The 16,306-nt window shown below is 33.1% G+C and overlaps 1 protein-coding gene across 2 annotated transcripts; it reads left to right on the top strand.

The window, feature by feature from the left end:
- The first annotated feature begins 1,803 nt into the window (after window positions 1-1,803).
- LOC123564675 (uncharacterized) lies at window positions 1,804-16,043 on the top strand. 2 transcript variants are annotated; one of them, XM_053537342.1, is made up of 8 exons: window positions 1,804-1,858; window positions 10,245-10,562; window positions 11,033-11,380; window positions 11,576-11,662; window positions 12,219-12,539; window positions 12,869-12,996; window positions 13,522-13,753; window positions 15,571-16,043. In XM_053537342.1, exons 1-8 carry the CDS (start codon window positions 1,819-1,821, stop codon window positions 15,780-15,782), a joined length of 1,686 nt encoding a protein of 561 aa, XP_053393317.1. In that variant the 5' UTR covers window positions 1,804-1,818; the 3' UTR covers window positions 15,783-16,043. The 2 variants fall into 2 exon arrangements, with proteins under 2 accessions (XP_053393317.1, XP_045214350.2); XM_045358415.2 differs by lacking the exon at window positions 1,804-1,858 and adding an exon at window positions 3,145-3,431.
- The last annotated feature ends 263 nt before the right edge of the window (window positions 16,044-16,306 follow it).

The raw sequence follows: 16,306 nt of genomic DNA, 5'->3' as shown, positions 1-16,306 counted from the left end.
CTGTTTCTTATCTAGATTAACTAACCTCAAACTGCCTAGCATTTTAAAGGTATGCGCTAAATGAAAGAGCTATATTTGACTTGAATGCAAATACGTAAAGATAAACTTTTTTTTAGTTTAATCATATTTTATTGCTTATATATACATGTATATACGGAAACAAAACCTTTACAATACACCGAAAAGCAAAAGGGTCGGGTCTAAGTTCTTACAACATTAGCGATCGAGCCTCCCCTACAAAGAAAGTAAATGTATATCATAAATTAATAATGGCATTATTTTAAGCTATTTGTAACATACATACATATATAGCAAAAGAAGAAAAAAAAGACACAAAATGCTGAGTTAGAAACATATATATATACATTTTTTTATATGTCTGCCCTGATGATTATGATATGAAATCGGTAGGTAGACAAGAATACATATAGAGGAAACCCATTGGATGTTTTTCTATTTTATTTATTATATACTTGTCCAGGAGTAACTTTTAATATTTTCTAATAGGCTTTGGGATCCAGCCAGGAAGTAATAAACTTGTATCTTTACTTCCGGATAATTGTATGCTATAGTTTTTATAACTTATATGAATAGTGTATCATTTGGATTGTTGTATTGTATGAAATTTCAAGAACTTATTACCTCCCTTTAGTAATTTGACTTCGTAAAGTTGTGTTTAAAAGTACGAATTTGTTTAAAACTTCACGGTGTCTTCTTTCCGGCAGTATATTAATGAAAGTACTATTTATTTTCGAAGATAGCGTATTAAATCTTGGTATACAATCGAAGTTCCACATGACTTTGAAAAATATAACTCATCGATGACAAGTATAAGAGGTTAGAGAATCTTTATGATACGTTGTCACTCCGATGAGTCCATCCTGTCAGTCGTGTCATCATCTGCAATGTATCACTGTGTTTGTTCTTATGAACTAATTTTCGAAAATTAACTTATTCACAGAAAATGATGACGAATTTGCATTTTTTAAAAAAGAAACAGACAAGAAATACACGTCCAGTTTTCGAACCAAGATTTCCGGAGGCTATTCAGATATTTTTCTTCAGAAAATACTCATTGAAAATAAATTATTTTTAGCCAAAGCTGGAGGTCAGTGCCTTTAAGCTATATCTAATTAATGGCTCATTTTACTCTGAAATGGTAATGGTGGTAGGAAAACGTCAGTAAATATCTAGGCAAAAAGATCTATAATTTATTTAGATATGTAACATTTAATTATTGGGTCGACTTACTGAAGCCACGTTGATGTTTTTGCTGTAACTAAAGTAACTAGATATTAACATTTCTTCTCTGCCTCCATGTTTTTCGATGTTCCCGGAGCTGTATTAGTGTGTAATGTTTTGTTAACAATTCATGTTCATTATGTAGGGTGATACGTATTTTAACAATAGAACAGGAAAATAAAGACGAACCTTTGAAGTCTGTTTATCAGTTTTTATTCTTCATATTAAATAAAGGTTTTACGTACAGTAAAGGCGGAAAACAATGAAAAGTTCATGATTCATTCCAATATTATTTTCTATCCTAAAGCTGCACCCTTAACTGAATTTATTATTTTTATAGTTCAAGAACCTGGAGAGTGTACTTTTTTCCATTTTTAAAACGATATGCACACAGGTCAATGCGACTATTCATTTTATGTTGTATGAATAAGTTTTAAACTAGTTATGGCGACATTTATGAAAAAATTCATTGATATACAAGCAGACTACAATATTTATTTGCAGAGAGACAGATATTAACATTTTGCTATTGTAAGACTCAAAACGCTGTGCACGAGATTTTTGTGCACTAGACAGATGGACAAGTACATGTCCATCCAACTTGGACTGATTTTAGGTAATGTCATGTTTAAGCCTGATTTGTGAACGCATACAAGCTATTTTAATGCGAAAGTTTCAACATCCCCTTTGCTTTTGCTTGCAGTGATTGCCCACATCTGAGAGTTTCTCTTTCAAGAAGACTATAGGAGAGTTTTCAGACGAAGTAAGTGGTTGCGAGGATTATCCATTCTACTCAAACATTAAATTATGGTGCTTGCTGTACAACCACTTACTTTTAAAATCATTCCAGCAATATGCTATACATATTTACATGTAAATTCTATAGTATAAAACAGAAAGAGGAAGTGAGAATAAAAAGTTACACAACTGAAAGATTTGGACAAGTCCGTATAGAAGATTAATTGGTAATCAGTTACGTGAACTTGATTACATATAAGGATAACCTTTACCTCTTGGTGATACGGTATTCTCTGCTTTGGATTTTGCAGATTTATTTTTCTTGTTGTCAAACTGATCTTAATGCATAATAATTTCAGTGGGAGTTTACTTCATATGTAAGGTAAACATTCTGAAAATATTAGTAAATTATGCAAATCGCCTGTCCATAGTTTGTGCTGTATTACCAGTCTATATGCAACATTAAATTTTGCTGGACTAATGTCAAAATTTGAACAAAAAAAATATGAGAATTTCATTCCGATGTCGCATGATTACACTTCCTGAATGGCTTTCCGGTCAATAGTCAAAACTATTCACCTTCTGTATACAGACCTATAGTTTAAACTAATGACAGGCAAGCCATTCAGCAAGTGTATACTAGAGAAACTCTAGTTAAACTTTTTGGTCAATAACAGTACCTATTCTTATCACTTTTATAAAATTATTATCTTTGTAACATGGGATTTAAGCTGTTAACTTCAAGTAAAATGAATAGATGTTATATGTTTAAACACTCTTATTAAAGCTCAATTAATTTTATTCGAAGAAGGCGAACAAAGTTCATAATGTATAATTTTGTATCGTTTAAGCAGTTCATTTAATTTTCGGGTTTTAACGCGTCCCCAGTTAAATGATGTTCAGTCGATTTCATATCTTAATCTTCCGTTCAATTATTGTCTTCCTTGACCGTACATGTACATATGTAGTTCTAAAAAGCGCTTTTGTAGCGGTTGATGTCTTTAATTCCTCTCCGAAACAATGACTTTTATTTTCTCCGAAAGATGGTGTCAGTGATGATGTCATTGTCATTCTATACAAGTCAATCCTACCTATATTGTGAGTTTGTAACACCATGGTCACGTTCATAAACTTTAAGGGTGACACAAAGGTCGACTAATCAAATAATAACCACATTTGTTTGCAATCTGATTAATGTAATTAGTAATTCATAAATTGTTTTTCGAAAATATTACATTGTTCCATCACATGGTTTTCGGAATCATTATCGTAAGACTTACTGGGGTTAAACCAGTAGGGTAGACATGCTTTAACTGAGGAAGTTATGAACATACCTGTATCTTAGTTATTGTTGCCGGGTTGATCATTTAAAATATTGAATTCGACAATGTTCCCAACACAAACACTGTTCACTGTTATACAGTTTTCGGTATTCGGAATACTTTATGCAGGTAAATAGATTAAATATTTTAAATGAATTGTATATAGATTATGTGCTTCTCTGTAAATTATTAGATTATAAATGGTGTACTGCAAAATATTATTTCGGTTCTTTTATCTTGCAACAGAAATGCATTACCTCACATTAGCCTTAAAACAAAAAAATGTATGTTATATAGATATAATAACTATTATGATACCTTTATACAGAGAAAAAGGAACACGTGTTTGGCATTTTATATCATTTGGAAATTAAACCACGTTCTCACGTTAATCATATATTTTTAAAGAAGTTTGCCTCACATTGTTAAATAAGTCAGTTGGCGATTGTTTAATCTCCGAGGGAAATGTTTACCCCCGAATTTTTACATAACGCACATGAATGACAGTTTTATACATTATTGACTTCATATTCTGAAACATTACGATTTCGGTGTTTTTAAGTGACATCAATGAAAGAATTTTTACAGCTACAAAAGACTTGTATTTTTTGTTAAAAAATACAGCGGCGGTTGTTTCAAATTTACACATGTAGACTTTGGAAAACAACATTGATTTTACAGTTGTAGATTTCATGTTATAGCTGTGAAACGACTGTAAAACAGTTTAAACTGTGCAAATTATAGGTATAGCTATAGAAAATATTACAGCTGTAAAAATTAAAAAGTTACAGCTGTAAATATACCTAAAGGTTACAGCTGTAGAAATGTTGCAGGTGTTAAGGGGACATTATTTTATGGGACGAAAGCAGAGGTACAAAACGGTTTAGAAATGACAACAGCTATAACAGAAAGGCAAAAAAAAAAAAAAAAAAAAAAAAAAAAAAAAAACAACAACATTGTAAGTAAAGAAGTATATGGAAAATGTTTAAATAATTAATATCTAAGCTTATACATATACTTTTTCTACTATATTAGATGTTTAAACAACTACACTACTCCATTACTGTTAAAATTAAAATTTTTTATAAGATGTGGTGTCTCTGAATTTCAGCTATATCCCTTCAAAATGCATTAAGGATAGCTGACATGTTTCCGTCCAAAGACATTTCCTTTAGAGCTGTTATTTTGAGACGAGGCAGTTTTAAAACTGTAATTTTTTACAGCTGTATTTTCGAGACGTGAATGCTTTTACATCTGTTAATTGCAACATAATTTGTGGTCATTATTCACTTACAAGTCTTTAACAGCTGTAATAAAAAAAACCCCAGGCCTTTTACAAACGATTTACAGCTGTAAAACAGGTGCTATTTTCGTGCAGGTAATGTTAAAGTCAATGTTTAAAATCGAGAACTATTATAACCGTGAGTTTATTTCCAGTCCGTTTCGTATTATTTATATGGTTAACTAGTCAGGAACTGTATCATCTGAACACAGTTTCCCAACAATTAGATACTCAGTAATGAGTAAAGATGTCGTGCGCACGAGATAATTTAATTTAAAAAAAAAATAAATGCATGTCCTAAACATACCACCGTAAATTCGTCAGCCGTCCTAGGAAAATTTGTGTGTTAATATTTAACTACTATTCTGCATTCTCTCTCTGTAATATCTATCCACTATTTAATATTTTAATAGACAAGTTGTCTACTATACTTGCCATTTTTCCACAATTATAGCATAGGATATTCCATAGATTTCTATATCTGCTTGCAGAAACGTTTTGAAAGTTTAAGACATGTTTGATAGTTTTAACTTTATGGCCAAAATGTATTTGCCATAGGAAAATGTCCACAACTCTATTAAAAAATGTTCTGAAAACTGCAACAGTTTTCGAGATACCTGGTCCTAACCTACAGAGACACCATCATGAATTGAACATACATGTATTATCAGGACATTATTGTTCAATTTTTAAAATGTTCTATATTGCACAAGAAGAATAAAAGCCTTTTTCGGATAACGTTTCTCATAGATTAAGCTAAAAGAAAGAAAGCATGAAAAAACAAACTTGAACAAGCATATACAATGCCTTACTTTGTGGTTAAAGCAGTCCGCACAACTAACCAGAAATCCTATTTCGAAAAAAACACCTACAGTTTTTCTCAGGGATCTAAGTTATCACCATGAAGTGGACTTACTTATGTTGTCCGAACATATATGCACCATGTTCGGTTTGGGAGTTACGGCTATTTGAAAATTTACAGAATATTATATATTGCGCAATACCGACTAATAAAAAACTTATCCGGATAACGCCTCATACAGTTTTCAAAAGATGTCAGGACTTTTGTTCTCTCAAATATACACCTACCGAACGGCCTGCAGGTCAACTGTCAAGTTATCGTATGACTCCTAATATAAATCGGCGGTCCATAAATTGTGCTATGTGAGCGGTATGTACAAGTAGTTTTCTTGCCGTTCAATAGTTCTCAAATTGGCTTGCTGATATGCCTGTGAATAATAACAAAACGAAGAGACGTCTGAAAGAGAGGAAAGAAGAGTATTGAAGCAGAATAAGCGATTTTCACCTTTTTTACCATCCGTACTACTCCATCTAGTTAGTCACATTCATCACATGTTCACCTAGTTAAAGTGAGAACCTGACAAAAAAAAAAAGACATCTGGAAGTTTATTTCTGATATCATGTTATAAAGCATTTCGTACCTCGAGTTAAGAGTTTTGACTGTTGAATGGAAAGTCATTCAGTAAAACACTCAATAATTCTGACAATTGACCAGCAATACTTCAGTAAGTGTATACTTTATGTCTGCGGTCCGAATAGATCAAAACTATTTACCCGAGGTAAATTGTTTTTTTTTTTTGTTTTTAACTATTGACCGATAAGCCATTCAACTGTTTTATTAAGCATCAACATATCATTTTAGCGACAGTTCACGGCATTGGTAATGTAGTAGAATTTTTATGAGACAGATGATCATTTTCAATATGATTTCAAGTAACGGCTTGTCCAGATATGGACAATTGACTTAACCCGAACTTACAAAATGATATCAATATGAATTGAATTGGATCATTTTATTGCTCGTTTTATCCCTTTAAAACTTTTCCAAAATGCTGTATATGAACAATGGCAATGCAGTTATTGTTCGGATAATTTCTTTTACAGTTTTGAAGAAATATATCTGAAAACAACAACACCAACAACAACAACATTAACTTGTCATGTAGTAAACCTGCACACATATATAGGACAAAATACCTTGCATTATTAAGGAGTTTTGGCCCTTTAAACACTTAACAAGATGCTGAAGCTTGTTTTGCAATAATACTGAAAGGTTTCATCTTGATAACTTCTCTTACAGTTTTCAAGGGTTTAGTCCTAATTGAAAGAAATGCGTCATTGTAAAGTGACATATGTATATCTTTAGGAAATTATATTAAAGAGTTATGGCCCCTTAAAATTTTACAAAATATTTTATGTTACTGTGTAGATAAGTCCGCCAACCGATTTCATGCGATCTGACACAAAGAAAGAAATATGCAAATACTATCAAATGAACTTGCGCATAATGCTTGAAAATGCCAGTACAAGCTAAATACATGCTGTAGCAACCGAATCGGACAAAAGGGTCATGCAACATCATTTTACGTGCAGTTACATTTATTGAGCTTTCAACTTATACCATGTTAAATTTTTAAAATGGTCTGGTCTATCATTCAGTTTGGGCAGTACCATTTATTATTCGAAGGTGTGTTCACTGAAAACTTACTAAACGAATAGCGAACAGTGTAGACCAAGATGAGCCTGCACAGACGTGCAAGTATGGTGCGCCAGAACTGGCAGAAATCAGCCAACATAGTGCAGGGCTCATCTTTGTCTGTACTGGTCGCAAAGGCAGAATCATTTACCTTCTTAAAAATACTAAATATTTAGGATTACCAGCCAGTTGAGCAAACGAATATAAATAAGTCGGTCAGATATGGATGAACAATTTAACATGAAACACAAGAACAACTTTATTTACTATTTATTAAATAACAAGCCGCTATCAGTAGCGGTAGTGCTAACATACCTAAATTAGGTCGATGGGGAAAGAAATGAATTCAGATTTGTAGATACAGAGTCTTGCTTTTGTTTGTTGTTTCGGTTGCCTCTTATAATAAAATTAAAACTTTTAATATTTCTTCCTTATTTACTTAGCTTATAAGGGAAGTTAAAACGCCTTGAATGAATGAGATGATACCATATGATATTTATTTTTGTTCTGACCGAAACTGAAATCACCAGTTCAAAGAATTATAATGGCATTTGCCTGGTTGTGGTTCGCATCGTCCCCCTTTTTAAAAGATTATATCACTGTCGAACGCATTGACGTGTCGTAAGCTAAAACATACCATCTATGACTTATTTATTTACTGTGGTGAAATAATATTTACTGTGGTGAAATAACGTATGGTGTGTAAGTTTACTGAGTACACATGAACTTTTCTTAAAAGAACGTATGTCCGTGAAGAGATGGTTTCAGATGAAGAAAAACGCAGATGTCAAATGAACTATTTGAAGATAGTACTTAGTTTTTTATACAGAATCTGAGAGTTTTCTTTGATCTGTAAGCAACGATAGCTTTTTCTAAAGTAAATAACAGTTTATCAATAAGAATGGATCGCCGTCTTATAAGACAACACATATGGATTGATTTTCCCCCAGTCATAGTTCGTTTAACCTTATGTGATATATATGTATTAATTATTATGATAATAATAATTGGTTAAACACCGCTTGTATAATTCACAGGGGCTACGCCTTCTTTAAATTATTCTGCAGCATTTCGTATTATTTCGATATGTTAAAACATAATTCTGCTATATATTATTTGAAATATTTATGTACTTGTAAGGATAAAACATGTCTTTTTCGTGTTATAATATCTGCAGATATCCCGAGGGACTGGTTGCTGCCCTCGTGAAATAATTCCGCAGGCGTTTAACTTCGCTGTAATAAAAATTGTTCTGATACATATTCTTTCTGGTAACAACTTGGCACTTTTAACAACGTTCAGTCACTAGTTTTTTTTTATTTTGATGACTAATACTTAAGAGTTCATTCAGCTATTCCAAGAATAAATGGATTCGAAGTATCGTCACATTTGGATGGCTGCTAATAATTAATTTATGGAGACAATACGATTGTTTAAATGTTAATACACCATTCATTCAGAATATTTATGCAGTAAGGCCACGGATAACAAAAATAATCATTTTTAATAACAGAGAAACTGTGTTTCCCGATTGCTAAAATGGCAATCTTTTGATTATCACAAACAGTATCGTTTTAAGTTTTAATAGTATGTCATTAACTTATTGTACATGCAAGATTACAATTATTACAATGACAATGTTTAAAACCAGAAATTGCTTTCATTATGAAAGGAAGGGCCTCAGAATCATCAAGTTTAATCCTTAAAACAAGTTTGAAAAGAACAATTGAGAGGAAATCAAATATGTGCTAAATGTTTCTGTATGGATTGAATATCTTTAAGGAAACAAGACCCCAGAAACATTTTTGTTAAAATCTTTTTATCTGCAATTACACATTTGTCCCCATAACACTTAATCAACAGTTTGTATCTTTATCACAAAACACAATAAATTTTTAACTTCCTTATTATTTTTACGTTCGTGAAGATATGTATATATTTTTTAACACTCCATATAACTCCAAAAAATGTGATTTAACTGATAAAGAACTATTTTAAGATACATAAGTACATAAATAAGGAAGTCGTTTTAATCTAATTAATCCAAATATTAACTTCCTCGATTTGTCTGATTGGTCAAGTCCATGTTAACAAGTACATATAAATAATCTATTTTTAAATTATCAGTTAACGATTAGTGAAGGGAATGCATATTTGGACGCCAACACACGTTTATTTTATTTACTTTTTGTTTTTGTTCATCACACACCAGAGTTAACAACTTTTAACCACGCGGTTGCGGAGATCCCACCCCCACACGCTCCCTAATTCTAAGGTTGCTGTATTTAGCATTTAATATAGAACAGAACAGAACTTATACTTGATTGATTTGTACACATAATACACCGTCATTCATTATATAGATATTTATATCTGAAAGTGACGGCATTGGAAACAGTTGTATTTTTATCTATTGTATATAGAATATATTCATGTAATCCTAGAAAGCTTCCAAAATTTTATTTTCAAATTAAAGCCATGGCAAATTCTCTCTAAATATAGATAACACTTACTACTGTATGAAAATTTAAAACCTGATTATGATGTTTATTGAAAGATGATATTTGCCTTGTTTAAGGAAATTATTTTATTGTTTACTGTTTTGGACAATTGATTACCCACAATTCATCACGCTCGATCAAAAACTAGCACAGCCATTGCCCAAAAATCGTTTCAAGCAGAAAGAATGTCATTCCCTACACTGGTGAATATTTTCCTCTCATGTACTCAGCCTATTTCGTATGTTCCATAACATAGATTAATATTCTTTAATCGAACATAATTTTTTGCATAATATGTGTATTTGTCTTTTAAACAAAATGTCATTTCTATTTTGTATTTCACTTTAAGGCTAATACGGAAATTTATTTCATTCTTGTCACCCTATTTTTTATGTAATTATGTGCAACAGATTAAATTTTTTTTTGGAAAATGCAGGAGGAAGATACACCTCTTTTATTGTTGCCATGTTTTCTCCATATTATCAGATTTCTATTATATTTATACTTTTAGAAGAGACCTCTTCAAAAACATTTTTTTTTATTTTTAGTAGCAGGCCTCGTTTTTTGTCATGTCAGAGTATTTTGATTTGATAAGGTCACAAAGTGATCCAGCATCGCCTACGGAAGCTTACATTCGAACATGACCTTTCTGTATTTTTCAGAAGAAGTATTAAAATGTCTGACCAAACCCACGGAGAAGATTCGCATCTCATGTCCAAAAAATCACGTGATCTACAACCCAGTAATTTTGGCGGGAGCAAGCGCGGGCCAGTCATGTAACCCAGCTCCAACAGATTGTGTCGGAACGACGAAAGAAATCAAAAGACAGGCAGAAAGATGCTTCTGGAAAAAGAGATGTGTGATAAACCTCTGCAATGTTGGCAATATAACTGCTTGTACAAATAAGATGACAGCAAGGCCCATGGCATCTTTCAATGCAACATATATTATCATCAAACAAATGCACTGTATACCAAAAGGTAAACGTAAATTATGTTAGGTAAGGACCAATGATTTGTATAGGGAAATTAAGGAACTAGTAAAGAAATATGTGCATGGAAAAACAAAAAAATAAAAGCAAATTACGTAATTTTTAAAACAAACGGTAAAACGTAATATATTACACTCGTAAAATAAAACGTGCATAGATGGAAACTACAAGATAGAAGATAAAAGGAAATTATATAAAGTTAAGAAAAACGAATGTATTGCAAGACGATGTAAAACGATTTCATATAAATTGTATAAAACAATGTTGTGATTAATTATGCTTTGCAAAAAAAAAAAAGTAAAAGAAATTATATATTTCTGTACCAAATATGAACCATACAACCAAGCTGTAATAGGAAAATGTTTAACTGTAAAACAGATGTTATAATGTAAAGGGCAGAAGTATGCATTGTAAACAAAAAAATATATTCCGTATCATTATAAATACAGTTCATTTCAGATATTATCATTGATGTTTGTTCAAAGCCAAAAAGAGGTCTGGATTTCACAATGGGCATAATAAGAAGTCACCGAGGGTACCCGAGAAGGAGACCTAGATCGGATGTATGTGCAATGAAAATACCAATCAAAAACAGCCAAACGTTAATACTAGAAGTTGTCACTGAAGATAACACATTTCCGGTGGGTCTAACTTTGCAAAATGTTCTGAAAAATGACCAAAGAACTGTGAACATTTCAACAATGAAGGAAGTCATGTTGCATGGCAACACAACAAAAGCGCTGAAAATTGCAGTAGATTATCGTTGGAAACGGAGATCACTCTATGGATTCATGTTGCCATTTAAAGGTACTGTTTCTAGGGAACGTGAACTCTTTCAGCATTTTATAAAGCTTTTTGCCGCTTTCATTTATTGATTGCATTATCAGTGTTCTCCCGAAGCATAACCTTGAGTTTTCTTTGCCGAAGCATAAGTCTGTATTCCAAATACATGAATTAACATGAAAGTATCGAAATATTGCCTCATCTTATTTCATATTTCAGCATATGAGAGTTCATCGCTTGATTCTGTGTTGAAGTGGCCAAATAGTTCTCGACCTGTCATGAAAGAACTAGGGTGGATATTGGACGGTAATTTTATTAACTTAATTCTTTATAACATATAGAATTCTAAGTAAAGCTCTTTGAGGTCCAGTACTGTTCTACCTTTACGAAACCAACATATTAGGTAGACGATAAAGACTTTTTCACTTTTCATCGTTTTTTGTTTCCTTATTAAGTTTCGTTTAAAATTTGTTCTATTTTTGTTTGCATTTTCCATAAACGTTGCATTCAATAAATTTTCTTTAATTTCATTGAACATGTTCAGTCATGTTAACTAAGGCTTTAAAATATGTGCCCCTAGACGGCAGCTAAAGGCAGTTAGTTACACGTCTCTATATAGCAGTCTCTGAACAACGTTCCGTGTTTAGAAAATTTCAAAATTAAGTTTTTTTATTATTATTATTATGAACATACTCTATCAAACCGAGTCTACTATTATTTTGCTTGTTTGCATACTTTACTTCCAAAGATTTTCTTATAGATTTTATTATACATTCGTACAATGCAAGATAATGTGAATGACTAAAATGCCAGCTACTCTAAGTTTTATAATTCATAAATACGATATACATTTAACATACAGTAAAGCCAGTTATAGAGCAATGCGCTGTCAATGTCGAAGGTCATATGCGTCTAACGTGTGAAAATGATGAAGTGATATATTCTCCGGCTGTGGCTTTATCCGGCTATACTAGAAGAAAGCCGAAATGCATATTTAGCACGAAGACACCTTGTGGTGGATTTTCTCCAGACCTTCTGGTTCAGAGAAACTTGTGTTTCTGGAAGAAGTCATGTGACATAAAGTGGAAGAAGTCTAGTCGAATTATTGTGTCGAAAGAATCCAAGTGTATCGGTTATTCGGCTTCGACCATTGGTCTATCCGGGCATAGATGTGTAAATAAAGGTAGTCACATTCAGAAATATCAATAAGTTCTGGCGTTTTGATTCCATATTGATTCCATATATTACATGAAATTCAGGTTTACTTGAAGTCAACAGCGTAAAAAAAAACAACCTCTGGTTAACTGTAAAGCTAGTGTAGTAATAAACAGTTACCAAATTTATCTGTGAATAATATGAACAGCTTCATCATTACTTTAGATAGGTCAGTTACACTGCTACAGTCATAAATATAAATGAAGTCTTTCATTAAGTTGCATATTTTTCGAAGTAGTATGGTGTGTGCTTATAATTGTTACAAGTGACCATGTATTTGCATGTGTATTTTATTAGACATAATTGCGGATCTATGTACCAACGTCACAAGTCCAATCAATGATTCATGGGGAATCATTCGAAGTCATTCTGATTACCCGTGGAACTTTGATGCAAGGTTTCCTGAATGTAAACGGATTTTAATGGTGAGTATCCCTAGTCACGGAAAGTGTGCAAATAAATTAAAGGGACTAACTCGCACATTTTTGGCAAAAAATAATTTCTCTCAATAATCCATATAAAGTGAGTACTTTGAAAGTGGTTACTGGTACAAACTTACTAAAATAAGATTTTTGCGAGAGTTCTTATAAATAACCAAAACATATTGTGCAGAAGGTAGTAAACCTTTGCAAGCTTTTGGAATAATATCGAAAATTTACATCATTCTTGCATTTTTACCAATTTCTAACTTTTATTTTCACCCATTTTATCATTTTTCAGTGTCATATATACATTCTATGCCAAACTTGGTGGAAACACACATGTTGAAAAAATTCACCCAAACTGTGGGCGAGTAGCTTTAATTTAAAATTCATCTTAAATGACTATCTTTGTACTAGTAATAAGTTCAGTAACTATATTATATAAATTCAGCTGTTTGATTTCATATTAATAAAAACAATTTTAAGACATAATAGCATTTACACTACATATATTTTCTCTCCAATCAGATTGGCGGCCGACAAGCCATGATGCTGATTGTGCAAGATATGAACCTTGATCCAGATGGTAGGGACAAATTTTCCGTGACCCATGTCAAGAAGTCGTCCAGTAAGGAAATTATGGATGCGAAATCTGGCAGAGAGGGCTCTCAAGTTACCGTCAAGGGTGGTAAACTGGTTATCAAGTTCAAACCATTTGAAAAATCAAAGTCAGGACGTGGTTTCGTCCTGGTGTTTAGACGTAAGTACATGCCGGTTAATGTTTCGGTTTCAACTGTCATTTACATCAAAAAAAGAAGGAAAATATGTACATGTTTATGTTTTATGAATCATTTAGATACGTCGGCGAAAAGGACGCAGCCTGCACTGTTTTACGAAACAGCTATATTCTTCCCTTTTACGCTAGAAAAAGGGTTGGTTTTCTTCCCTTGTGGTTAAAAATGACACAGACCACTAGATTATGGTGATATGAGGAGACGAAAATTATATCGTGAGCAGATGTGCGGTTTATTTATTTTGTTGGTTACATTGGATAGGTCATTAGGTGACTTTTGCAGGTTTTGATGGTGAGTGAGGGAAGACCGCATGTGCCATCAAGGCATTGTATCAAACATGTACGGGTACCTTTGTAGAACCACCGAACTTCAGTAGGCCAGATAGATTGTTTCCTCACATTGAGAATTCTACAGCCCGAACGAAGTTTCGAAGGGCAAGTGTTTCTAAGTAAGCGTCTTGGAGCCTTTCCTACTCACGCACATTTTAGCAATAAGATCTGAGTATATAACAAGATGGTTAATATACAAGATGAGTTGTTTGATTAATGTTGCTGCAGGATACCATGTCCAATTAACTAAATAACCGGTGATCGGGAGAATTTCTGTATGCCACTAAAAAGCTTCGGTCAGTTGACAGATTGAATGTCTCAAGTTTATCCTCTGTCTGCCAGGGTATTTTATTATTTTGAGCATTTGGTGTATTTCATCTTAAATATACAGTTTTTAATCAACCGCAATAAGAATCACCAGACATTTGCAAGGTAAAAATGGAAGACGTGACCAGTAACTGATTTCTACATTGCGGTTTAAATGCGAATCTTATACTTTCCTTTTATTCTTATATCAGCAGTCTTAATCTGATGTATTTATCCGCAAACGTATTTGAGCCGTGCCATGAGAAAATCAACATAGTGGGTATGCGACCAGCATGGAACCAGACCAGCCTGCGCATCCGCGCAGTCTGGTCAGGCTCCATGCTGTTCGCTAACAGTTTCTCCAATTCCAATAGGCTTTAAAAGCGAACAGCATGGAGCCTGACCAGACTGCGCGGATGCGCAGGCTGGTCTGGATCCATGCTGGTCGCAAACCCACTATGTTGATTTTCTCATGGCACGGCTCATTTATACATGAATTGCCACTCACTATAGTTATGTATCATGAATAAATATTACATATTACTGGGTGCTGTAAATGAAATTTGATATTGGTTAAAAGATGCAGCAAATCCGTTATAAAGTCTCTTCATTTGGCTATAAGCTAATATATGTTTTGTTTTATTAGCTTTTCTATTAAATGAATATAACCCGAGCTGCATATGTTAGTTGTTTTATTCACAGAACGTGTGAGTGTTGGGGGTGGGGGCAGTGGTCCAGTGATCACACTGTCTGACTTCGAAAACAGGGATCGTGTGTTCGATCCTTCGCTTCGTCAACTGCAGTTTATTAACACTGGGATAAGAGTCCCTGATATTAGATACTTTTCACCTGATACGCTAAAGAAGCAGGGAAGCTTCTGTCTTTGGAGCGCCTTCTGTCTCTTCCACTGTCCTCCAACTTTCTTACTTACAGTCTTCTGTAGGCGTCGTCCAAAGGGTCTACAGTTAATAAGCTTACAGACTGTATTATTCACATTGTTATAATTGAATATTTTTTTTGTGAGAAAATCTTGATTGACTTCAAAAATGTTTCCTACAACAGTTTGATTTTGGACTCGCAACACTTCGAATAGGATGGAATGAGATTTACAAACTCCTTTTACGACCTCTAAACTTACATTGTTGCAGGGTTCCCAGTTACAAGAAGAGCTGCTAGAACTAATTTTCATAACGATGAGGCAATTCCTACACCAGCAAATGCTGCACTCAGTGACGCTGCTAAAGATATGTCATATAGACTATCCAATCGGAGACTGTGTTCAAAACGAGGCAAGCTAAGGAAGAGAGGGCATGCATGTAACCGGAGAGTTTGGACGGACTACTTTACTAGACTAGAATAGGACCACCACTGGGCAAAGAAATACCACAGGAGAAATGTTCATTTATACTTTTTGATCTGCTATAGCTTTGTATATATTTGTATAGTATTATGGCTGTATATCTAATTATACCGGGTATTTTGAATAACAAAAATGTAGATATATAAAATATGTTTCACGATTAGCACCTGCCAAATGATATTGCGTAATAATTTGTAATCTATATGATATAAATTAATAAATGAAATAACGTTCTAGAAGAATGAATAACATCTTATATCAGCTAGTGTTTTTTTTTTATCTATTTTCTTTAACGTCCTCACACAAGCAAACACTTGGCTGGCGTAACAGCGACAGGGTACATTAATAGGCTGATAATTTCACAACAAATCATATAATTTTATTTCCCCATTTCCAGATTTATTATTGTTTAGGAAGTATTAACTTTTACTTACCTACCCATGCATGAAGTAGCAATTTGTTGTTATTGAACAAATACAGTATATTCAAAACCAATTCACCTATGTCAAAAAGCATTAAAAGCT

Source organism: Mercenaria mercenaria, chromosome 2, assembly GCF_021730395.1.
Source record: "Mercenaria mercenaria strain notata chromosome 2, MADL_Memer_1, whole genome shotgun sequence".
Classification (NCBI taxonomy): Eukaryota; Metazoa; Mollusca; class Bivalvia; order Venerida; family Veneridae; genus Mercenaria; species Mercenaria mercenaria.
Note: the sequence above shows the minus strand (reverse complement) of the source record. Positions and strands in the feature narration are given on the sequence as shown.

What these genes read in the sequence shown, in the direction of transcription:
- LOC123564675 (XM_045358415.2), top strand. Translation starts at nt 3,368, where the DNA reads ATGTTCCCAACACAAACACTGTTCACTGTTATACAGTTTTCGGTATTC. An exon ending in AATGCACTGTATACCAAAAG is followed by an intron (nt 10,563 to 11,032) that starts GTAAACGTAAAT and finishes AGTTCATTTCAG; the next exon opens with ATATTATCATTGATGTTTGT. An exon ending in ACTAGGGTGGATATTGGACG is followed by an intron (nt 11,663 to 12,218) that starts GTAATTTTATTA and finishes TTTAACATACAG; the next exon opens with TAAAGCCAGTTATAGAGCAA.